The following is a 25,161-nucleotide window of genomic DNA, read 5'->3' as shown; positions in this document are numbered from 1 at the left end:
CACCCTTCAAGAAGAGTGGGGTGCCAGGCCTCAGCAGACAATAAGTTGACTTGTTAACAGCATGAGATGTCGTTGTCAAGCTGTAATTGATGCTCAAGGGCACATGACAAGTTATTGAGACATTGACATTTTTTGTTGTGGTAAACCCACCACTGTTGTTGGCTTTTGTTTCAATAAATTGTTTGAGATGAGGAAATCACCATTGCATGCTTCTACTTACAGTAAATGCCCTACTTTCATGATATAATATCACTGTAGCGTGAACTTTTTACATTTTCCATAAATTTCACCCGAAAGCCAAATATCCCTAACTTTTTGTGAGTAGTGTATTACTCCCGCTTCTTCCCTCTCTTTTGTTTCCTTTCCTTTCCCACCCAGCAGAAGGGAATAACAGTACACCTGTCTTCTAGCGAGATGCAGATCTCAGTAGCTCTGGTTTCTCTTTTCTCCCTCCTCTCTCTCATCAGCGCTGACGTTGTGACCCGCTTCAAGGTGAGTTGCCTTGAAACCCGCTTGGTAAACATTTTTACCCCTGTGCATCGGTTAACCCCAAATGAGAGCTGAGGCTTAAAGTGTTTTGTGGCCACAATGGGCACAATTTCTTTCTCCATTTTCAGGATGTGCCAGAGTGCATGGAGTACTTCTACCGAAGTGGGGGGCGGCCACCCCTGATGTAGCCGCATCTGCCAGCGCTTTGTCAATAGGTAACATGTTTTTCTACTACTACTAACTAATCTACTTTCTGGATGTTCAAACACTGAATTTTGTTGGACTGACCGCACTGAAAACAACAATTGTCAGACCTCTTTTATAGCTGAATTGAACTAAATTGTTACCTCAACGTTAGACTCCATTTTCATAGGGTGTTTGAGTGATTTTGCCCTCCCCTGTACTGTTTATTGTATATACAAACGAAATGTCGGAAGGCGCATCAGAAGATAGAAAGAGGTTTTGCCATCTAATGCTGGTAGTACATGTTAATATTTCCAATTCAAGACAAAATGAGTATCCTGTCAAGGGATGCACAGCTGCTACTACTAACTATTAACATTACTCCCCTATCTGCGTGCACCTAGGTACCACTTTTCCACTCTGTACGACACCCACCACCGTATCGCTGTCTACTCAGCCTATCACTTCCAGCCCAGCAACGGCGGAGGCAGAGAGAAGCGCTGGTTTGTTGAGCCTCAGGTTGGCTATGAAAGATCTTCTGCCTAGATTTCCTTTTCTTTATCTGGGTGTTTTGGATACGAGGATCCGTATCATCATGTCCCTGTGCAGTTGGTGAACTCGTCCTGGCAAGCAGGGATGAAGACCGGCGAAAAGTTGGGGAAAGACCACCCTGGAGTCTACCAGGGGGAGAGACAGGCCCTCGACGAGGACTACAAAAACTTTGGCTTCGACCGTGGACACCTCAACCCCAATGGACACCATGCAGGTCCCTACATGAACCTTCACTTCCTCTTCTCCACCCTACCCTCCTGTCACGTCTTATCCACGTCCATCTAATGGAAATGTCGTTACCTATACATCTTAAATAACTAATCCTGTGTCTATTTATTTACCGCTCTTCCTCCTCTGTCTTTCTTGCAGTCCCGAACCGTAGTGCCACCTTCACCCTGACCAACGTGGTCCCACAGAATGCCAAGCTGAACCGGAACGTCTGGAGGATGTACGAGGCCGAGCTCGCTAACCTGTTCCGCGACAAGTGCTCCAAGGCCTACGTTCTGGTCGGCCCGTTGGCACACAACTGGATCGGCAAGAGCCAGACCAAGAGGGTGAACGTCCCTGACTACCTGTGGAACGCATACTGCTGCGTGGACAACAACGGCAGGCCCGTCCAGAGCGGGGGCGGCTTGGCCAGGAACACCAAGAAAAACTTGGTGAAGGGACACTCTCTGGACGGGCTGGGCAAGTTCCTCAAGAAGTTCACCAATAAGCCAGTAGGGGAGCTGTTTTAAAACAACTGCATCAAATTGGTTGATAAGCGTTGCAGATAGGTCCTTAATTATTAACACGTATTACACATGACTTAGTATCAAAGATGTTCTTTGATATTGGTTACAGTGATATCATTTCAGTTTAATACTGTGACAGTGGTGTAAGATATCACGCTGTTGTGACTGACCATATTACTGTTAACGTTCAATCACAAATAAATGGTGGTGTTGGCATACAAATTGCGTTGGAGGAGCAGAGTGACATTATTTATGCATTTATGCATTATTTATTCATAGGTATTTTCAAAATACTTGTCAAATAAAGATAGAAATAATTTGGATGAATAGCGAACAATTGAACGATGACTAAAGAGCACAGTTAGGTCCTCTTTCCAGAAGTTGTTGACATTGATCAACCAAGGAAGTGAATGAGGAAGTACTTACAAAATAATAATCTATGCAAAATACCTCCAAAAATATTACTGAGATGAAAGCGTGTGAACTTTTTGAGCTGAAGCTACCTAGAGTGGGGAGATGAACACTCAACAATGGTTGTATATGTGGCGTACACCTTCTCAACAAATGCTCTCTGTGCCGGCGGGCCCCGAAAACGTCATTTGGATGGTGTGTGGTAGGCAAAACTGCCAGTTACATTTCCATAAAACACAAAAAACATTGGTGTATTTCTATGACTAATTACAATTTCAGGGGTTCTATTTTTCCGATGCGTTCCTGGTACATGAACTCATCACTCTTTCACAGAGACTCGACTCGACGTGGTCACACGTTTCGGTGGACTAAAGTTTTTTTGTGTTTTTTCATGAATCGGGCAAAGTCCCGAGAGAGAGAGATAGAGAGAGATAAAAAATATCAATCTAATAGATCCACAGACATATAACCGGTAAGAAGGTTAATAAACACAAGCATGCCTAGTCTGAACTTCTAACCACTACGGAGCGACAGTCTCCCACTGGACATGGTATGATGACGTCATAAAGCGTCAGACTTTAAACCTCATCTCGTTCCATTATTTTTCGAACGTTGGTGTGTCGGAGACGCTAGACCACCTGGATACTTGGAGTCAAATTTGGTCGGTTTTTCACTAATATCTGCTCCGTATGTGGATGATTTGGATGAAAGTTGAACCACCAGATCTTTGCGACATACTGGTTCAAAGAGATGTCAACCGTGTTCGTAGCTTCTGTCATTGTTCTGTTCCAGATAGTTTTAGACCAAAATCTTTTGAAAGAAATTGTCAAACAATAACAAAAGGGGATCATAAGGATAAACAATCTTTTTTTTTTTAAGAAGAAGAATCTTTAATTGTCACACAGCGCAACCACAACACATGCATTCATGCAGTGACGGCGTCCAACACACACACACACATGCTTCAAATGGTGGCTGGTGAAATGAGTCCTCTGGATCTGACCCATCCTGGCTTATCCGTCCTCCCGGGGGCAGCCAGGAGCAGTGGGCAGCATACAACGACACACCCGAGGACCTGGTTCCAAATGGCCATCGCTGGTCAGACGAGGATATTGTACATGTTTTTGGTGAGAGTCCTTACTGACGTTACATGGTGGAAACCCCATGTGAGCACGGGGAGAACATGCAAACTCCACACAGAAAGGACCATAATTGGGAGATAACCTGCCGGAGCACGGTGTCAACAGTGCCCTAGATGAGAATCGAACCCAGGACCTTCTTGCAGTGTTTTGGCTACATACACTACTCACAAAAAGTTAGGGATATTTGGCTTTCGGGTGAAATTTCAGGATGAATCTAAAATGCACTTTAACCTTTACAGGTGAGCTTAATTTGACCTTCTCTAAACTTTTGAATGCACATGTCCAACTGTTCAATGTTTCAGTACTTTTTGCACAACTTGCTGTTCTCTAACAAGGAGCTGAACAGCAAAATTCACAACAGGTGTTTGATCCATGAATCGAACAATACATTTCCTGGTTCAATTAGAACTGGTATTTAAACAGTCCTCTTCATCATGCTGTTCACATTTTGACATCGTGAGACCAAGACGACACCTAACAATTGATCAACAGTACCTCGCCATTGCGAGGCTTCAAACAGGATGTTCTCAGAGGGAAGTGGCCACTGAGCTTAGAGTGCCACAGAGTGTCATCAGCAGGTTGCAACAGAGATACAGAGAGACTGGAAGAGTCACAGAAAGGCATAGAAGTGGACGTCCTTTGGCCACATCCCAGACTGATGACCGCTTCATTATGAACAGTGCCCTGCGGAACCGGATGATGGATGCCACTCAACTCCAGGCACATTTAAGGGAGGTGAGAGGCACCCAAGTGTCACGTCAGACCATTCGAAACCATTTGAAACTACAAGGGTACCTGACCACACCACCAGGCACAGGCATCATTGTCTTGCACGGGCCAGGGAGCATTTACGCTGGATGAGGGACCAGTGGGCCTCAGTGCTGTTCTCTGATGAAAGTCGATTCACATTGAGCAGAAATTATGGCCGCCAACGATGTTGGAGACGTCAAGGAGCGCGCTATGCATCAGCCACTGTTGTCACCAGACGAGCCTTTGGTGGTGGTGGTGTTACAGTGTGGAAAGGTGTATCTAGTCAATACAGAACTGCCCTACACTTTGTGAATGGTACAGTGACAAGCCCATACTACCTGAATAACATCATTAATCCAGTCATTGTGCCCCTGCATGAACAACACAGGCCTCATTTCATTTCTTCATGACCAACAATGCTCCAGCTCATCGAGGTCGCATCATTAGGGATCGGCTGCTGGAGACTGGGGTACCTCAAATGGAGTGGCCTGCACTTTCTCCAGACCTGAATCCCATAGGAAACCTATGGGATCAACTGAGTCATCGTGTAGAGGCTCGTAACTCTGTACCCCAGAACCTCAATGACCTGAGGACCACCCTTCAAGAAGAGTGGGGGGCCAGGCCTCAGCAGACAATAAGTCGACTTGTTAACAGCATGAGACGTCGTTGTCAAGCTGTAATTGATGCTCAAGGGCACATGACAAGTTATTGAGACATTGACATTTTTTGTTGTGGTAAACCCACCACTGTTGTTGGCTTTTGTTTCAATAAATTGTTTGAGATGAGGAAATCACCATTGCATGCTTCTACTTACAGTAAATGCCCTACTTTCATGATATAATATCACTGTAGCGTGAACTTTTTACATTTTCCATAAATTTTACCCGAAAGCCAAATATCCCTAACTTTTTGTGAGTAGTGTATTACTCCCGCTTCTTCCCTCTCTTTTGTTTCCTTTCCTTTCCCACCCAGCAGAAGGGAATAACAGTACACCTGTCTTCTAGCGAGATGCAGATCTCAGTAGCTCTGGTTTCTCTTTTCTCCCTCCTCTCTCTCATCAGCGCTGACGTTGTGACCCGCTTCAAGGTGAGTTGCCTTGAAACCCGCTTGGTAAACATTTTTACCCCTGTGCATCGGTTAACCCCAAATGAGAGCTGAGGCTTAAAGTGTTTTGTGGCCACAATGGGCACAATTTCTTTCTCCATTTTCAGGATGTGCCAGAGTGCATGGAGTACTTCTACCGAAGTGGGGGGCGGCCACCCCTGATGTAGCCGCATCTGCCAGCGCTTTGTCAATAGGTAACATGTTTTTCTACTACTACTAACTAATCTACTTTCTGGATGTTCAAACACTGAATTTTGTTGGACTGACCGCACTGAAAACGACAATTGTCAGACCTCTTTTATAGCTGAATTGAACTAAATTGTTACCTCAACGTTAGACTCCATTTTCATAGGGTGTTTGAGTGATTTTGCCCTCCCCTGTACTGTTTATTGTATATACAAACGAAATGTCGGAAGGCGCATCAGAAGATAGAAAGAGGTTTTGCCATCTAATGCTGGTAGTACATGTTAATATTTCCAATTCAAGACAAAATGAGTATCCTGTCAAGGGATGCACAGCTGCTACTACTAACTATTAACATTACTCCCCTATCTGCGTGCACCTAGGTACCACTTTTCCACTCTGTACGACACCCACCACCGTATCGCTGTCTACTCAGCCTATCACTTCCAGCCCAGCAACGGCGGAGGCAGAGAGAAGCGCTGGTTTGTTGAGCCTCAGGTTGGCTATGAAAGATCTTCTGCCTAGATTTCCTTTTCTTTATCTGGGTGTTTTGGATACGAGGATCCGTATCATCATGTCCCTGTGCAGTTGGTGAACTCGTCCTGGCAAGCAGGGATGAAGACCGGCGAAAAGTTGGGGAAAGACCACCCTGGAGTCTACCAGGGAGAGAGACAGGCCCTCGACGAGGACTACAAAAACTTTGGCTTCGACCGTGGACACCTCAACCCCAATGGACACCATGCAGGTCCCTACATGAACCTTCACTTCCTCTTCTCCACCCTACCCTCCTGTCACGTCTTATCCACGTCCATCTAATGGAAATGTCGTTACCTATACATCTTAAATAACTAATCCTGTGTCTATTTATTTACCGCTCTTCCTCCTCTGTCTTTCTTGCAGTCCCGAGCCGTAGTGCCACCTTCACCCTGACCAACGTGGTCCCACAGAATGCCAAGCTGAACCGGAACGTCTGGAGGATGTACGAGGCCGAGCTCGCTAACCTGTTCCGCGACAAGTGCTCCAAGGCCTACGTTCTGGTCGGCCCGTTGGCACACAACTGGATCGGCAAGAGCCAGACCAAGAGGGTGAACGTCCCTGACTACCTGTGGAACGCATACTGCTGCGTGGACAACAACGGCAGGCCCGTCCAGAGCGGGGGCGGCTTGGCCAGGAACACCAAGAAAAACTTGGTGAAGGGACACTCTCTGGACGGGCTGGGCAAGTTCCTCAAGAAGTTCACCAATAAGCCAGTAGGGGAGCTGTTTTAAAACAACTGCATCAAATTGGTTGATAAGCGTTGCAGATAGGTCCTTAATTATTAACACGTATTACACATGACTTAGTATCAAAGATGTTCTTTGATATTGGTTACAGTGATATCATTTCAGTTTAATACTGTGACAGTGGTGTAAGATATCACGCTGTTGTGACTGACCATATTACTGTTAACGTTCAATCACAAATAAATGGTGGTGTTGGCATACAAATTGCGTTGGAGGAGCAGAGTGACATTATTTATGCATTTATGCATTATTTATTCATAGGTATTTTCAAAATACTTGTCAAATAAAGATAGAAATAATTTGGATGAATAGCGAACAATTGAACGATGACTAAGGAGCACAGTTAGGTCCTCTTTCCAGAAGTTGTTGACATTGATCAACCAAGGAAGTGAATGAGGAAGTACTTACAAAATAATAATCTATGCAAAATACCTCCAAAAATATTACTGAGATGAAAGCGTGTGAACTTTTTGAGCTGAAGCTACCTAGAGTGGGGAGATGAACACTCAACAATGGTTGTATATGTGGCGTACACCTTCTCAACAAATGCTCTCTGTGCCGGCGGGCCCCGAAAACGTCATTTGGATGGTGTGTGGTAGGCAAAACTGCCAGTTACATTTCCATAAAACACAAAAAACATTGGTGTATTTCTATGACTAATTACAATTTCAGGGGTTCTATTTTTCCGATGCGTTCCTGGTACATGAACTCATCACTCTTTCACAGAGACTCGACTCGACGTGGTCACACGTTTCGGTGGACTAAAGTTTTTTTGTGTTTTTTCATGAATCGGGCAAAGTCCCGAGAGAGAGAGATAGAGAGAGATAAAAAATATCAATCTAATAGATCCACAGACATATAACCGGTAAGAAGGTTAATAAACACAAGCATGCCTAGTCTGAACTTCTAACCACTACGGAGCGACAGTCTCCCACTGGACATGGTATGATGACGTCATAAAGCGTCAGACTTTAAACCTCATCTCGTTCCATTATTTTTCGAACGTTGGTGTGTCGGAGACGCTAGACCACCTGGATACTTGGAGTCAAATTTGGTCGGTTTTTCACTAATATCTGCTCCGTATGTGGATGATTTGGATGAAAGTTGAACCACCAGATCTTTGCGACATACTGGTTCAAAGAGATGTCAACCGTGTTCGTAGCTTCTGTCATTGTTCTGTTCCAGATAGTTTTAGACCAAAATCTTTTGAAAGAAATTGTCAAACAATAACAAAAGGGGATCATAAGGATAAACAATCTTTTTTTTTTTAAGAAGAAGAATCTTTAATTGTCACACAGCGCAACCACAACACATGCATTCATGCAGTGACGGCGTCCAACACACACACACACATGCTTCAAATGGTGGCTGGTGAAATGAGTCCTCTGGATCTGACCCATCCTGGCTTATCCGTCCTCCCGGGGGCAGCCAGGAGCAGTGGGCAGCATACAACGACACACCCGAGGACCTGGTTCCAAATGGCCATCGCTGGTCAGACGAGGATATTGTACATGTTTTTGGTGAGAGTCCTTACTGACGTTACATGGTGGAAACCCCATGTGAGCACGGGGAGAACATGCAAACTCCACACAGAAAGGACCATAATTGGGAGATAACCTGCCGGAGCACGGTGTCAACAGTGCCCTAGATGAGAATCGAACCCAGGACCTTCTTGCAGTGTTTTGGCTACATACACTACTCACAAAAAGTTAGGGATATTTGGCTTTCGGGTGAAATTTCAGGATGAATCTAAAATGCACTTTAACCTTTACAGGTGAGCTTAATTTGACCTTCTCTAAACTTTTGAATGCACATGTCCAACTGTTCAATGTTTCAGTACTTTTTGCACAACTTGCTGTTCTCTAACAAGGAGCTGAACAGCAAAATTCACAACAGGTGTTTGATCCATGAATCGAACAATACATTTCCTGGTTCAATTAGAACTGGTATTTAAACAGTCCTCTTCATCATGCTGTTCACATTTTGACATCGTGAGACCAAGACGACACCTAACAATTGATCAACAGTACCTCGCCATTGCGAGGCTTCAAACAGGATGTTCTCAGAGGGAAGTGGCCACTGAGCTTAGAGTGCCACAGAGTGTCATCAGCAGGTTGCAACAGAGATACAGAGAGACTGGAAGAGTCACAGAAAGGCATAGAAGTGGACGTCCTTTGGCCACATCCCAGACTGATGACCGCTTCATTATGAACAGTGCCCTGCGGAACCGGATGATGAATGCCACTCAACTCCAGGCACATTTAAGGGAGGTGAGAGGCACCCAAGTGTCACGTCAGACCATTCGAAACCATTTGAAACTACAAGGGTACCTGACCACACCACCAGGCACAGGCATCATTGTCTTGCACGGGCCAGGGAGCATTTACGCTGGATGAGGGACCAGTGGGCCTCAGTGCTGTTCTCTGATGAAAGTCGATTCACATTGAGCAGAAATTATGGCCGCCAACGATGTTGGAGACGTCAAGGAGCGCGCTATGCATCAGCCACTGTTGTCACCAGACGAGCCTTTGGTGGTGGTGGTGTTACAGTGTGGAAAGGTGTATCTAGTCAATACAGAACTGCCCTACACTTTGTGAATGGTACAGTGACAAGCCCATACTACCTGAATAACATCATTAATCCAGTCATTGTGCCCCTGCATGAACAACACAGGCCTCATTTCATTTCTTCATGACCAACAATGCTCCAGCTCATCGAGGTCGCATCATTAGGGATCGGCTGCTGGAGACTGGGGTACCTCAAATGGAGTGGCCTGCACTTTCTCCAGACCTGAATCCCATAGGAAACCTATGGGATCAACTGAGTCATCGTGTAGAGGCTCGTAACTCTGTACCCCAGAACCTCAATGACCTGAGGATCACTCTTCAAGAAGAGTGGGGTGCCAGGCCTCAGCAGACAATAAGTCGACTTGTTAACAGCATGAGACGTCGTTGTCAAGCTGTAATTGATGCTCAAGGGCACATGACAAGTTATTGAGACATTGACATTTTTTGTTGTGGTAAACCCACCACTGTTGTTGGCTTTTGTTTCAATAAATTGTTTGAGATGAGGAAATCACCATTGCATGCTTCTACTTACAGTAAATGCCCTACTTTCATGATATAATATCACTGTAGCGTGAACTTTTTACATTTTCCATAAATTTTACCCGAAAGCCAAATATCCCTAACTTTTTGTGAGTAGTGTATTACTCCCGCTTCTTCCCTCTCTTTTGTTTCCTTTCCTTTCCCACCCAGCAGAAGGGAATAACAGTACACCTGTCTTCTAGCGAGATGCAGATCTCAGTAGCTCTGGTTTCTCTTTTCTCCCTCCTCTCTCTCATCAGCGCTGACGTTGTGACCCGCTTCAAGGTGAGTTGCCTTGAAACCCGCTTGGTAAACATTTTTACCCCTGTGCATTGGTTAACCCCAAATGAGAGCTGAGGCTTAAAGTGTTTTGTGGCCACAATGGGCACAATTTCTTTCTCCATTTTCAGGATGTGCCAGAGTGCATGGAGTACTTCTACCGAAGTGGGGGGCGGCCACCCCTGATGTAGCCGCATCTGCCAGCGCTTTGTCAATAGGTAACCTGTTTTTCTACTACTACTAACTAATCTACTTTCTGGATGTTCAAACACTGAATTTTGTTGGACTGACCGCACTGAAAACGACAATTGTCAGACCTCTTTTATAGCTGAATTGAACTAAATTGTTACCTCAACGTTAGACTCCATTTTCATAGGGTGTTTGAGTGATTTTGCCCTCCCCTGTACTGTTTATTGTATATACAAACGAAATGTCGGAAGGCGCATCAGAAGATAGAAAGAGGTTTTGCCATCTAATGCTGGTAGTACATGTAAATATTTCCAATTCAAGACAAAATGAGTATCCTGTCAAGGGATGCACAGCTGCTACTACTAACTATTAACATTACTCCCCTATCTGCGTGCACCTAGGTACCACTTTGCCACTCTGTACGACCCCCACCACCGTATCGCTGTCTACTCAGCCTATCACTTCCAGCCCAGCAACGGCGGAGGCAGAGAGAAGCGCTGGTTTGTTGAGCCTCAGGTTGGCTATGAAAGATCTTCTGCCTAGATTTCCTTTTCTTTATCTGGGTGTTTTGGATACGAGGATCCGTATCATCATGTCCCTGTGCAGTTGGTGAACTCGTCCTGGCAAGCAGGGATGAAGACCGGCGAAAAGTTGGGGAAAGACCACCCTGGAGTCTACCAGGGGGAGAGACAGGCCCCGACGAGGACTACAAAAACTTTGGCTTCGACCGTGGACACCTCAACCCCAATGGACACCATGCAGGTCCCTACATGAACCTTCACTTCCTCTTCTCCACCCTACCCTCCTGTCACGTCTTATCCACGTCCATCTAATGGCAATGTCGTTACCTATACATCTTAAATAACTAATCCTGTGTCTATTTATTTACCGCTCTTCCCCCTCTGTTTTTCTTGCAGTCCCGAACCGTAGTGCCACCTTCACCCTGACCAACGTGGTCCCACAGAATGCCAAGCTGAACCAGAACGTCTGGAGGATGTACGAGGCCGAGCTCGCTAACCTGTTCCGCGCCAAGTGCTCCAAGGCCTACGTTCTGGTCGGTCCGTGGGCACACAACTGGATCGGCAAGAGCCAGACCAAGAGGGTGAACGTCCCTGACTAGCTGTGGAATGCATACTGCTGCGTGGACAACAACGGCAAGCCCGTCCAGAGCGGGGGCGGCTTGGCCAGGAACACCAAGAAAAACTTGGTGAAGGGACACTCTCTGGACGGGCTGGGCAAGTTCCTCAAGAAGTTCACCAATAAGCCAGTAGGGGAGCTGTTTTACAACAACCGCATCTAATTGGTTGATAAGTGTTGCAGATAGGTCCTTAATTATTATCACGTATTACACATGACTTAGAATCAAACATGTTCTTTGATATTGGTTACAGTGATAACATTTCAGTTTCATACTGTGACAGTGGTGTAAGATATCACGCTGTTGTGACCATATTACTGTTAACATTCAATCACAAATAAATGGTGGTGTTGGCATACAAATTGCGTTGGAGGAGCAGAGTGACATTATTTATGCATTTATGCATTATTTATTCATAGGTATTTTCCAAATACTTGTCAAATAAAGATAGAAATAATTTGGATGAATAGCTAACAATTGAACGATGACTAAAGAGCACAGTTAGGTCCTCTTTCCAGAAGTTGTTGACATTGGTCAACCAAGGAAATGAATGAGGAAGTACTTACAAAATAATAATCTATGCAAAATACCTCCAAAAATATTACTGAGATGAAAGCGTGTGAACTTTTTGAGCTGAAGCTACCTAGAGTGGGGAGATGAACACTCAACAATGGTTGTATATGTGGCGTACACCTTCTCAACAAATGCTCTCTGTGCCGGCGGGCCCCGAAAACGTCATTTGGATGGTGTGTGGTAGGCAAAACTGCCAGTTACATTTCCATGAAACACAAAAAACATTGGTGTATTTCTATGACTAATTACAATTTCAGGGGTTCTATTTTTCCGATGCATTCCTGGTACATGAACTCATCACTCTTTCACAGAGACTCGACTCGACGTGGTGGACTAAAGTTTTTTTGTGTTTTTTCATGAATCGGGCAAAGTCGTGGGGACCAAAGAGATAAAAAATATCAATCTAATAGATCCACAGACATATAACCGGTAAGAAGGTTAATAAACACAAACATGCCTAGTCTGAACTTCTAACCACTACGGAGCGACAGTCTCCCACTGGACATGGTATGATGACGTCATAAAGCGTCAGACTTTAAACCTCATCTCGTTCCATTATTTTTCGAACGTTGGTGTGTCGGAGACGCTAGACCACCTGGATACTTGGAGTCAAATTTGGTCGGTTTTTCACTAATATCTGCTCCGTATGTGGATGATTTGGATGAAAGTTGAACGGCCAGATCTTTGCGACATACTGGTTCAAAGAGATGTCAACCGTGTTCGTAGCTTCTGTCATTGTTCTGTTCCAGATAGTTTTAGACCAAAATCTTTTGAAAGAAATTGTCAAACAATAACAAAAGGGGATCATAAGGATAAACTATCTTTTTTTTTTTAAGAAGAAGAATCTTTAATTGTCACACAGCGCAACCACAACACATGCATTCATGCAGTGACGGCGTCAAACACACACACACACACATGCTTGAAATGGTGGCTGGTGAAATGAGTCCTCTGGATCTGACCCATCCTGGCTTATCCGTCCTCCCGGGGGCAGCCAGGAGCAGTGGGCAGCATACAACGACACACCCGAGGTCCTGGTTCCAAATGGCCATCGCTGGTCAGACGAGGATATTGTACATGTTTTTGGTGAGAGTCCTTACTGACGTTACATGGTGGAAACCCCATGTGAGCACGGGGAGAACATGCAAACTCCACACAGAAAGGACCATAATTGGGAGATAACCTGCCGGAGCACGGTGTCAACAGTGCCCTAGGTGAGAATCGAACCCAGGACCTTCTTGCTGTGAGGCAGCAGTGTTTTGGCTACATATATATTTTGGCAGTCAGGAACAGTTTACTGCTGGACAGGAATAATGATGTCGACGACCTGACCCTTCTCCAGGGACTTCTCCATCTCCACCAGAAGCTGTCATTACCTATACATCTAAAATAATTAATCCTGTGTCTATTAACTTACCGCTCAGAGTGACATAATTTATGCATTTATGCATTATTTATTCATAGGTATTTAAAAAAAAATTGTCGAATAAAGAGAGATATAATTTGGATGAATAGCGAACAAGTGAACAATGACTAAACAGCACAACAAGTTCCTCTTTCTGGAAGTTGTTGGCACTGGTCAACCAAGGAATTGAATGAGGAAGTACTAATTTACTGAAGAGAGAGGGAGAGAGGGAGGGAGGGAGGGAAAAGCAGGTGAACGGTGAGGCAAAGTTGTGTTTAAAAAGGCCAGATCTGTCCTAAGCTTTCCGTGGAGGTGGACAGGTCTCCAGGTGAGCACACACAGAAACACACAATTAATCTTGTTATTGCTCCTTCACACCATGCAAAAACTGAAATATATGCATTTGTTATATGAGTTTTCCTTGAATACCATATACTACCCTTTCCTTTTCTCTCCTCCCACTTCTCCTCTCTCTTTTGTTTCCTTTCCTTTCCCACCCAGCAGAAGGGAATAACAGTACACCTGTCTTCTAGCGAGATGCAGATCGCAGTAGCTCTGGTTTCTCTTTTCTCCCTCCTCTCTCTCATCAGCGCTGACGTTGTGACCAGCTTCAAGGTGAGTTGCCTTGAAACCCGCTTGGTAAACACTTTTACCCCTGTGCATTGGTTAACCCCAAATGAGATCTGAGGCTTAAAGTGTTTTGTGGCCACAATGGGCACAATTTCTCTCTCCATTTTCAGCCACAGTGCATGGAGTTCTTCTACCGAGGCATGGTGCCGATTTGGGGGGAGGCCACCCCTGATGCAGCCCGCATCTGCCAGCGCTTTGTCAATAGGTAACATGTTTTTCTACTACTACTAACTAATCTACTTTCTGGATGTTCAAACACTGAATTTTGTTGGACTGACCGCACTCAAAACGGCAATTGTCAGACCTCTTTTATAGCTGAATTGAACTAAATTGCTACCTCAACGTTAGACTCCATTTTCATAGGGTGTTTGAGTGATTTAGCCCTCCCCTGCACTGTTTATTGTATACACAAACTAAATGTCGGAAGGTACATCAGAAGATAGAAAGAGGTTTTGCCATCTAATGCTGGTAGTACATGTAAATATTTCCAATTCAAGACAAAATGAGTATCCTGTCAAGGGATGCACAGCTGCTACTATTAACTATTAACATTACTCTCCTATCTGCGTGCACCTAGGTACCACTTTGCCACTCTGTACGACACCCACCACCGTATCGCTGTCTACTCAGCCTATCACTTCCAGCCCAGCAACGGCGGAGGCAGAGAGAAGCGTTGGTTTGTTGAGCCTCAGGTTGGCTATGAAAGATCTTCTGCCTAGATTTCCTTTTCTTTATCTGGGTGTTTTGGATACGAGGATCCGTATCATCATGTCCCTGTGCAGTTGGTGAACTCTTCCTGGCAAGCAGGGATGAAGACCGGCGAAAAGTTGGGGAAAGACCACCCTGGAGTCTACCAGGGGGAGAGACAGGCCCTCAACGAGGACTACAAAAACTCTGGCTTCGACCGTGGACACCTCAACCCCAATGGACACCATGCAGGTCCCTACATGAACCTTCACTTCCTCTTCTCCACCCTACCCTCCTGTCACATCTTAGCCACGTCCATCTAATGGCAATGTCATTACCTATACATCTTAAATAACTAATCCTGTGTCTATTTATTTACCACTCTTCCCCCTCTGTCCTTCTTGCAGTCCCGAGCTCTAATGCCACCTTCACCCTGACCAACGTGGTCCCACAGAACACCAAGCTGAACCAGAACGCCTGGAGGATGTACGAGGCCGAGCTCACCGATCTGTTCCGCGCCAAGTGCTCCAAGGCCTACGTTCTGGTCGGCGCCATCCCGTCGGCACACAACTGGATCGGCAAGAACCAGACCAAGAGGGTGAACGTCCCTGACTACCTGTGGAACGCATTCTGCTGTGTGGACAACAACGGCAAGCCCGTCCAGAGCGGGGGCGGCTCGGCCAGGAACACCAAGGACAACTGTGTGGAGAGACACTCTCTGGACGGGCTGGGCAAGTTCCTCAAGAGGTTCACCAATAAGCCAGTAGGGGAGCTGTTTGACAACAACTGCATCTAAGTCATAGATAAGCATTGCAGATGGGTACTTAACTATTATCAAGTATTACACATGACTTAGTATCAAAGATGTTCTTTGATATTGGTTACAGTGATATCATTTCAGTTTCATACTGTGACAGTGGTGTAAGATATCACGCTGTTGTGACCATATTACTGTTAACGTTCAATCACAAATAAATGGTGGTGTTGGCATACAAATTGCGTTGGAGGAGCAGAGTGACATTATTTATGCATTTATGCATTATTTATTCATAGGTATTTTCCAAATACTTGTCAAATAAAGATAGATATAATTTGGATGAATAGTGAACAAGTGAACGATCACTAAACAGCACAAGTTCCTCTTTCCAGAAGTTGTTGACATTGGTCAACCAAGGAAGTGAATGAGGAAGTACATCCAAAATAATTAACTATGCAAAATACCTCCAAAAATATTACTGAGATTAAAACGTGTGAACATTTTGAGCTGGAGCTAGAGTTCGGAGTTGAACACTCAACAATGGTTGTGTATGTGGCCTACACCTTCTCAACAAATGCTTGAATCTCAAAAACAAACTGCTATCAGCTAGATCTTACCCTAACGCAGGGGTCGGGAACCCATGGCTCACCAGCCAATAATGGCTCTTTCGATGATGGTATGTGGCTCGCAGACAATTTTGAGGTAAAATTCTTTCATCACGATTAACAAGTAATAAATAATTATTCTGTGCTATTTTAAAGTAAAACAAGTAAGAGAAATTACAATTCTGAAAATAAAACTCAAAATATTAAATATTCTGATTTATTTGAATCCGTCTGCACCAAAACTAAATTTTCATTGGATAATGCGGTACGTCATGGGTCGTTGTAAGGTCAATAAATAAACTTCCCTCCTTTTCGTCAGATAGCCAGCTAGTAGCTAGCTGCATCGAACTGCATCACTTCCTCGTGAACATTAAGTGTTCATTGCATTCTGCACCAGTCTGCTTTTACACAGCAATGTGCGTAGGTTGTCAAGGGGGAAGGTGCTCAGCTGTTTTGTGGCTTGCCTGGGTGAAATCCGGACTTTTCTCTAAATGAAAGGCGTCGAGCATCTTGAGCTCGCTTACACCGAGTGGCTCCTGCAGTTTCACTATCTCCTGGACATGACTGGACATCTGAACCAGCTCAATGTGAAAATGCAAGGCACAGGAAACACAGTCTTATCCCTTCAACAGGCCGTCACCTACACTTTGAAAGACTGCGAAAATTTAGAGGTGCGTGCTTAGCAAGTGACCCCACTCAACATTTTGATCTCCAGCAGCCAACTGGCTTTATGTCCAAACTCCTGCAGTCATTCAAAGCTGGTTTAGAGAATTTTGTGAGCGCTCTATTCTTTTTAAATTCATCACTCAACCACGCGAGTGTGCAGCGGACAAAGCCGACCTGACATGCATCCCCAGGGTCTGCATCAGAGACTTGGAGCTGGAAGTTGCTGACCTGAAGGCTTCAGACATGTGGGTGAGTCAGTTCAAGTCACTGAATGGAGAGTTGGAAAGACTCTGCTCGCGTGATGGCGAGTAGAGCTGGCAAGTGAACGCAAGTGGACAGAAATGAAAAAACTTCAACCTGAATACCAGCTGATTCTTAAAACTTGGAACGAGCTTCCCGTCGCATACCACGCAATGCAGCGTGTGAGTATTGCCGTATTGACCATGTTTGGCTCTACATACGCATGTGAGCAGTCTTTCTCGAGCCTTTGAAACATTAAGAGCAACCTATGCTCACCTTGAACTGATGGAAGCCTCAACGCAGCGTGAAGCTTAACCTCAGCATCAGCAAAACCATGCAGCACCACAGTCGCATTAATGGTAAAAAGTATTTCATTTATTATTGGTTAGCTACAGTATAACAACAATATTATTAAGAATAAGGAGAAGTTTAGTATATATAGCGCTTTTAGTAGTACTCAGAGACGTGTTATACGTTAAAAATGTATGTCTTACTTAAACAATGCACGCATTAAGTTGCATTCAATTTAATTAAATATTACATGGCTCACAAGGAAATACATTTAGGAATATTTGGCTTTTACACAATACCCTTCAGAAGAGATTGCAATCGGTGCAGATAGAGATGAGAGATGCAGATCAAGTGTGAAGTGCATTTTACCAAATTCAATTACAATCTCAGCCAATCAAAATCCATGCCTGTCAATAACAGTAAAGGTCTCCTTCACTGTTTACAATGAGGGCTCCCATCACTTGTCATCATTTTTATTTTCTCGGTTAATTGCAAAGTTACTGCTTAGGTTTAATTGAGTCACAACTTGACAACTTTTTTGCAAATCTAACTATAAAGGATGGAATCTCTGTCTGTCTGTCTGTCTGTCTGTCTGTCTGTCCTTTGATTATCTAGACAACCATTTATCCGATGTACTTCACACTTGGCGGGCGTATTTCTGCGGACCCAAGAACGTGCAGTGTCGAATTTGGCGCATGAATTTGGACATGATACGTGTTATATTTATAAACTTTGAGCCAGCAGGGGCGGGGCTTCAGGGCTCTGGGACTGAGTCACAAACATTGGGTTTCGTCCGGTGTTTGACTTCAACTGGCAGTTTAATCTTCCACTGTGGAACACAGGACTGAATTGTTGACATTTTGTTAAACTGTGCCATTCAAATGTCTTTGAAATTTTGAATGGGCATGCGCTAGTTATAATAATAAATATAGCAGGCAGCAACACACAGGGTTCAGTTTAGTTATGTTAGATACTTTCGAAGGTTCCGAGGTTCCCGAATCTGTGCTCTGTGATTATATGCGAGGACGCTTGGAACAAATCGAGGGACTCGCTCCTACCCCAGAATCTCTCTTTAATCACTCTCCTTTTGCGGGGATGGGGGCCGTGCCGGGCTCGAATTTGGAGGAGTGCGAGTTTGAGTTCAAATTGGCTTTTTAGGAAAATCCTCTGTGTCATCTCCATGTGGTATCATCCCCACTGCGTGCTGCCTGGCCGGAGAGCGCCGTGGCCGAGGAGAGAACGGAGGAAGAAGAAAGAAGAAGAAGAAGAAGAAGAAGAAGAAGAAGAAGAAGAAGAAGAAGAAGAAAAAAAAACAGTCTTTATTTGTCACACAACACACCACACTACAACACATGCTTGCACACACACACACATGCACATGCTTTGGATGGTGGTCGGTGAAATGGATCCTCTGCATTTGACCCATCCTGGCTTGTCCTTCCTCTGGGGGCACAGCCAGGAGCAGTGGGCAGCATACGTGGACGCGCCCGGGGACCAGGTGATAAGTGTCCATTGCTGGTCAGACGATGATGGGTGCATGTTTTTGAGGGGGGTCCTTACTGACGTGAGGTGGAGGAAACCCCATGTGAGCACGGGGAGAACATGCAAACTCCACACAGAAAGGCTACTATTTGGGAGATAACCCGCCGGAGCACGGTGCCAACAGCGCCCCAGGCAGGAATCGAACCCAAGGAAGCCCCATCAAGCCCCGTCACTCCTGCTGTACGATTGGCTGTTTGCGTCACATGGTTGTTTCTATGCTCCGTACAATTGGCTGTTCATGTCACATTTTTGAAGTGACGTATTTACAGAGGTTCGCTTATTTATGGCGGTTTATGAAGGTAATCAAATTTCATAATCAGAATCCGCTTTATTCGCCAAGTATGTACACATACATACAAGGAATTTGACTCCAGTTTTTTTCCTTTCTCTCAATGTACAAACATGGACTAGACATGCTGTACAGCTGAAACAAAAACAAGCTAAAACATGAACATTTAACTAGATTATACAGATATAGATGTACATACATTTATATATATATATATATATATATATATATATATATGTATATATTTATATATACAGTATATATGTGTGTATATATATATATATATATATATATATACATACACATAAAAACAACAGCAGTGAAATTGTAGCAGGAAGTCATTAGTGCAATGGTGCAGAGTGCAAAGATGCTGGAATAAATATGGGATAATTAACAGGTTACTTTATTTACATGAGGTAGGTGGACTTGACATAATATGCATATATACAATGTACAGTATGTACTCAGTGTTCTGGTTTATATTGACAACGAAAATTAAGTATTCATCAGAGTGAGAAGAAGCTGTGGGAAGAAGCTGTTCTTGTGTCTGGTTGTTTTGGTGTACCGTGTTGTATCCAGGGTGTCAGGGGTAAAAAGTGATGTTTCCTGCACGTTTCCTGACTCCAGACACGTACAAGTCCTGAATGAGGGGCAGGTTGGCACCAATGATTTTCTCTGCAGTCTTGACAGTCCGTTGTAGTCTGTTCCTGTCATGATTGGTGGCCGAACCAAACCAGACAGTGATGGAGGTGCAGAGGACAGACTGGATGATTGCAGAGTAGAACTGGATCAGCAGCTCCTGAGGCAGGCAGAACTTCCTCAGCTGGCGCAGGAATTATATCCTCGGCTGGGCCTTTGAGATGGCTGTGTTGATGTTGGGTGTCCACTTTATGTCCTGGGAGATTGTGGATCCCAGAAACCTGAAGGATTCCACAGCAGACACAGTGCTGTTGAGTATGGTGAAGGGGGACAGTGTCGGGGGGCTCCTGAAGTCCACTGTCATCTCCACAGTTTTAAGCTTGTTCAGCTCCAGGTTGTGCTGATCGCACCAAAGGGCCAGCTGTTCAACCTCCCGTCTGTATGCAGACTTGTCACTGTCCCGGATGAGGCCGATGACTGTTGCGTCGTCAGTAAACTTTAAGAGTCTTGTTAACAAGCGGGACTCCTGAGGTACAGTCGTTGGTGTAGATGGAGTAGAGCAGAGGGGAGAGCACACATCCCTGGGGGTGTCAGTGCTTATGAACCGGGTGCTGGATGTGGTTTTCTGCTGTCTCCTGTATGTCAGGAAGTTAGTGATCCACTGGCAGGTGGGGGCTGGCACAGTGAGCTGGGTAAGTTTGGAGCGGAGGATTTCAGGGACGATGGTGTTGAATGCCGAGCTGAAATCCACAAACAGGACCCTTGCGTATCTGTCCCTGGCGAGTCGAGGTGTTGAAACCTAACCCACTACACTATGTGTACCACACACTATGTGTACCACAATTTAATTTACGTAATTTTAGTGGTGACTTCTTTCCTTGGATTACATTTTCGATAGGTTACTGTGGTGTGATGATGGTCGGGTTTGAGCAGCCACACCTGACCTGGATCTAGGTGATTGGAATCAGAGTGGTCAGTTACCTGTTAATTGGTCTAACGTCAACTCGACGTGGTCACAAGTTCCGAGGACTAATGTTTTTTAGTGATTTTTCACGAATCCGGCAAAATAATGGGGACCAAAGAAATAAAATATCAATCGAACAGATCCACAGACAGTTTGTAATCTCTAACCACTACAGAGCGACAGAGTCTCCCACTGTACATAGTACCATGACGTCACAAAGCATCAAACTATTTTTCAAATGTTGGGGTGTCGGTCAAATTTGGTCGGTTTTTCACTAAAATCTGCTCCGTATGTGGATTGATTTGGATGAAAGTTGACTGGTTCAAACAGATGTCAACCGTGTTCGTAGCTTCTGACATTGTTCTGTTCCAGATAGTTTTAGCCCAAAATCTTTTGAGAAAAATTGTCAAACAATAACAATAGGGGATAATAAAAATACACTATATTTTGGCTACGTATTTATTTTGGCAGTCAGGAACAGTTTACTTCTGGACAGGAATCATGCTGTCGATGACCTGACCCTTCTCCAGCGACTTCTCCATGTCCACAAGGAGCTTGACGCCATCCACCACCATCTGAACCAGCGCCACCTCTGAGATGCCCAGTCTGTCGGCGTTGGAGATGTCGAACACTCCGCCCACGGCAGCCGTGTCCACGCCACCTGAGATGGATAGTCAGTGGTAAACAGTGAGAAACAGACACAAACTACTGGTCTTGGCTCAGAAAGCAGTTCCCACAAGAAAAGACACAAGCCAGCCGATAAACGTAAGCAAATTAAATATGAAAAAAAAAGTAATCTATTGAATCTGATGCCCAAGACCAGATGACCAATATGGTGACCAAGGCCCTAGAATTGAATTTGTGGAGTACTCGATTCTAATTGGCCAAAAGTGGTGATCAGCGGCCAATTATTTATCAATAATGGCCGCTGTCTGTTAATAATGACCGTTGTCACATGCAACCATTTTTCCAAGGGAACAATTTTTTGCGGTTGCGGATGCAAGATTTTACGAACAATAGCTTATTTGAGGACACTGTGAAGGGGTTTTTTTGACCGGCGATTATGTAATAATTGTGACAGGGCTACCCAGCCGACATGATATGCTCTCCGTACCGGTGCCACGCTTTTGGAGCCTCAGTCTCTTGAGGATGTCTTCAAATTTGGAATGTTTGCTCATGTTGGGCAGCTTGACGTGGACGCCGGCGCGCAGCCCTGTGCCCAGGTTGGAGGGGCAGGTCAGAATGTAGCCCAGGTGCTCATTCCACATGAACGAGAAACCCTTCTCTTTGAACAAGGTCTCAATCTGGGAAAAAAAAAAGTAATTTGTGTCATCTTTTCAAAAAAGCTAAATAGAGCCAGGAAAAGCACTCATACTGTATTTAGTTGTTTTAGACTGTCATAATGCAACTGGCTGGACTACGATCCATGTATGTGGCGTGGAGGAACCTAAATGCCATCTAAAATGGACAGTTTTCCCATTAACCAACCTGTGTGAGGCCCGTGCAGAATCGGGTGAAGACCTCCTTCATTTTGCCTCCGTTCTGCATGGAGATGACTCGTAGGTGATCCTCCTCATTCACCCACACCAGGAACGTCTTTTGAAGGTTGTGCCTATAAAAACCAGAACAAACCAAAGTTACTGATAAATCTAAAAAGGGGCAGGCTGTGTGACGCAAATACTTACTCAACAGAATAATCACGTTTTTATGAATCGTTCCTCACTTTTTTTTTTTTAGAAACTAACAATGTTTTACATAAAAAAAAACGATTCCTGCCGCATGTTTTAAAGGTACAAGGTACCGACCAGATGCCGCGGGCGTCAGGCCAGTCGCGGGCCATCCCAGAGGCCAGCAGTAGAGGAGAGACAGGTTTGTCGAACAGGAAGTGGTCATCGATGAGCTGCTGCTGCTGGGCCTCCGTCATGTTCTTCAGTGCGTAGTACTTCCCCTTCAGGTCTCCGGTTAAAGAGGACAAAGCTGGAGGAACATGGAAGACATTTTAAACATCTGAGCAAGGTCCTGGAGGAGTGGTTAAACACAGGGGCCACTTTTTTCACTTTCATGAGTTTATAGTTATTAATGGATGATAACATTGTTGGGCACTGTGTGGTTAATTCTGATTTCCTCTACTTCTTTTACCCAAAATACCATCATGGCCAGTGACAGCAGTAAACACCATCCTTGGTCAGTCCAGCTCCAACTGGACACATTTCACCTGCTGTGTTAGCCAATCATCTCCTTCATCTACAGAGGAGGAAGTGCTGTGTTCTCTACCTTCGATGGCGAGCTTCTCAACAGCACGGCGCTCCCCGCGGCTGCAGTGTGGCGGCAGGCAGAAGCCCCGGATACTCCTGCCGGTTCGGACACGGCAGCTCAGGACGTAGTTTGCATCCAGGTCATCACCACCCTGGACACACACACACAAACACACACACACACACACACACACACACACACACACACAAACAAACAAAGATGGACACACACCAGATTAGTTGTGTTGTTTCACTGCCCGGTTGGATCGTTGGAAGCCTTCGGTTACCTTCAGGTTGCTTTGGTTCAGGTCAGTCTGGTGCTTGTCCGTGGGCTTGTAGCCTCTGTGTCGGTCCTCGATCACAGGGTCCAGTAGTTCCTTGAACACCTCGTAAGTCTCCTCGTCTCCAGCCACACATCCCACCGTCATTATGAATGGATGGCCTGGACGGGCAGGCAAAGTTTTCAGCACACACACACTGGGGGTGGTTTCCAAACAGCCTGACTACCCCTTTTGAGTCTAAGAGCATTGGGCTCTTTTTTTTTTTTACCTGGGTTGTCAACTCCAGTTTGAATGACATCATCCAGAGTAAATCCATTGGAAGTCTGCTTGGTCCTCAGCCGCTTGTACATGGATGCAGTCAGGACCTTGGCCATGTGGTTGTTGTGTTGGCTGAGGTCTGGATACTCCAGGTCGGCGTTATAATTCATCTTCAGCTGGTTATGGGTGTTACCGAAGGGCATGACTGACCCCTGCACGATGGATGGAGTGGAGATGGAGAAAACCAAAGTGAACCAAGACGTAGATTGCGCAGAAATATTTACCTGCACACTTTATCGCGACACAATTTTGTCGTTCCACACAATGGGGGGTCCAAAATGCGTTATCTTAAGTCTTCTAAAAGGTGAAACTGTGGGACAGGAGTGCAGAAGATAGTAGATAGTGGCATCGCTATAGTTATGAATTTCATCGTACCTAATATTCTGAGCTCATATAGTGACACGGGCTGCTGTTCAAATTCACACATCGGTATCATTTCATCTGAAAGATGAGAAGCATGTTTTGTTGCTGCGGAATACTACTGCTTCCGGGGGAAGATCCCATTTGTCTCCCCGCTTTCAGGTATTATCAAAAGTGTTTTTGGCGAGAACGTCTATGCCATGTATTACGGTAATAGAATGTTTGAGATAACGTCTAAAACCTATTGCTATTGTTTGCGACCACACCATGAGTGCGTGTTTCTCATCTCCGCCTCCACGTCCCACTTCCGCGTCCCTAACACACTAACACATTCTCCTAATAAAGACAATTGTATTTTACTTAACAAGTATTTTATTGTGCTCCGTTTCCTTATTAAAGGTTTCCTTAAACAAATAAAAACCCTGTGCGAGATGGGGACACTTCCTCAGTCACTCTTTTGCCCCCCCACCCAGCCTCCCACCCCGTTGTGTCCCCCCATTCTACGTGGTCCTTCAGATATGAAAGGAAAAAAGAGATTCGGTGGCGCGGTGTTCTGTGCCAGCTCAGTTGCAATACTTCTCAAGTTGATGCCTTGATCAAAAGGTGCACTAGAGCACAACTACCTGTGATCTTTGCAGTAAGAAAAAAAACAACCCTGCAGATGTATGTGACAAATAATCTCTCTTGAACTTGAACTTGAACTTGAGATCAGAATTTATAGGAGAACTGGCTCCTGGTTGAACAGTAAGGTACAATCTGACATTCCTTCTACTAGAGCTGGGTTGGAGGGGGGCTTATTGGACTGCTAATAATTGATACAAGTTATAAGCTTGTAAAGTTTGTTACCCAAATAGTACAGACAAAAAGTAATTGAATTTGCCAGCTACCTTTGCATTTAACTAGAATAACTAGAGAATTACCAGAGAAAATCATATTTTCATATGCAATTAAAGGATGCTTGTGGTGACTTAATTTCATTGCCATTCATTATATAGTGTATGTGTATGTATGTATAATGTATGCATAGCCTTATGTATAAGGCATCCGTGACGACTCCCCCCCGCATAGACATAGCCGTAGATTTCTCTGCGACATTCTATTTTTTTTTAATAGGAAACCTCTTGGGCGCACTTTTG

General features: G+C 44.7%; 3 protein-coding genes across 3 annotated transcripts; 2 read left to right on the top strand and 1 right to left on the bottom strand.

Annotated features, from left to right (window-relative positions):
• Positions 1-414: 414 nt before the first annotated feature.
• Positions 415-1,961, top strand: LOC307234872 (endonuclease domain-containing 1 protein-like; the record flags this gene model as incomplete). Its single annotated transcript, XM_080006737.1, has 5 exons — positions 415-492; positions 618-673; positions 1,077-1,191; positions 1,282-1,438; positions 1,594-1,961. 5 exons carry the CDS (start codon positions 415-417, stop codon positions 1,959-1,961), a joined length of 774 nt encoding a protein of 257 aa, XP_079862863.1.
• A 12,077-nt stretch (positions 1,962-14,038) lies between these two features.
• LOC307234871 (endonuclease domain-containing 1 protein-like) lies at positions 14,039-15,614 on the top strand (the record flags this gene model as incomplete). The annotated part of the gene is made up of 5 exons (XM_080006736.1): positions 14,039-14,116; positions 14,242-14,336; positions 14,709-14,823; positions 14,914-15,070; positions 15,226-15,614. The coding sequence occupies 5 exons, from the start codon at positions 14,039-14,041 to the stop codon at positions 15,612-15,614; spliced, it is 834 nt and encodes a 277-aa protein (XP_079862862.1).
• A 5,679-nt stretch (positions 15,615-21,293) lies between these two features.
• LOC307234627 (creatine kinase B-type-like) lies at positions 21,294-23,808 on the bottom strand (the record flags this gene model as incomplete). Its single annotated transcript, XM_080006452.1, has 7 exons — positions 21,294-21,472; positions 21,926-22,115; positions 22,300-22,423; positions 22,617-22,788; positions 23,086-23,218; positions 23,354-23,508; positions 23,616-23,808. 7 exons carry the CDS (start codon positions 23,806-23,808, stop codon positions 21,294-21,296), a joined length of 1,146 nt encoding a protein of 381 aa, XP_079862578.1.
• Positions 23,809-25,161: the final 1,353 nt, after the last annotated feature.

Source organism: Zeus faber (genome assembly GCF_960531495.2).
Source record: "Zeus faber genome assembly, chromosome: 9".
NCBI lineage: Eukaryota > Metazoa > Chordata > Actinopteri > Zeiformes > Zeidae > Zeus > Zeus faber.
This window is presented reverse-complemented; position numbering and strand designations above follow the sequence as displayed.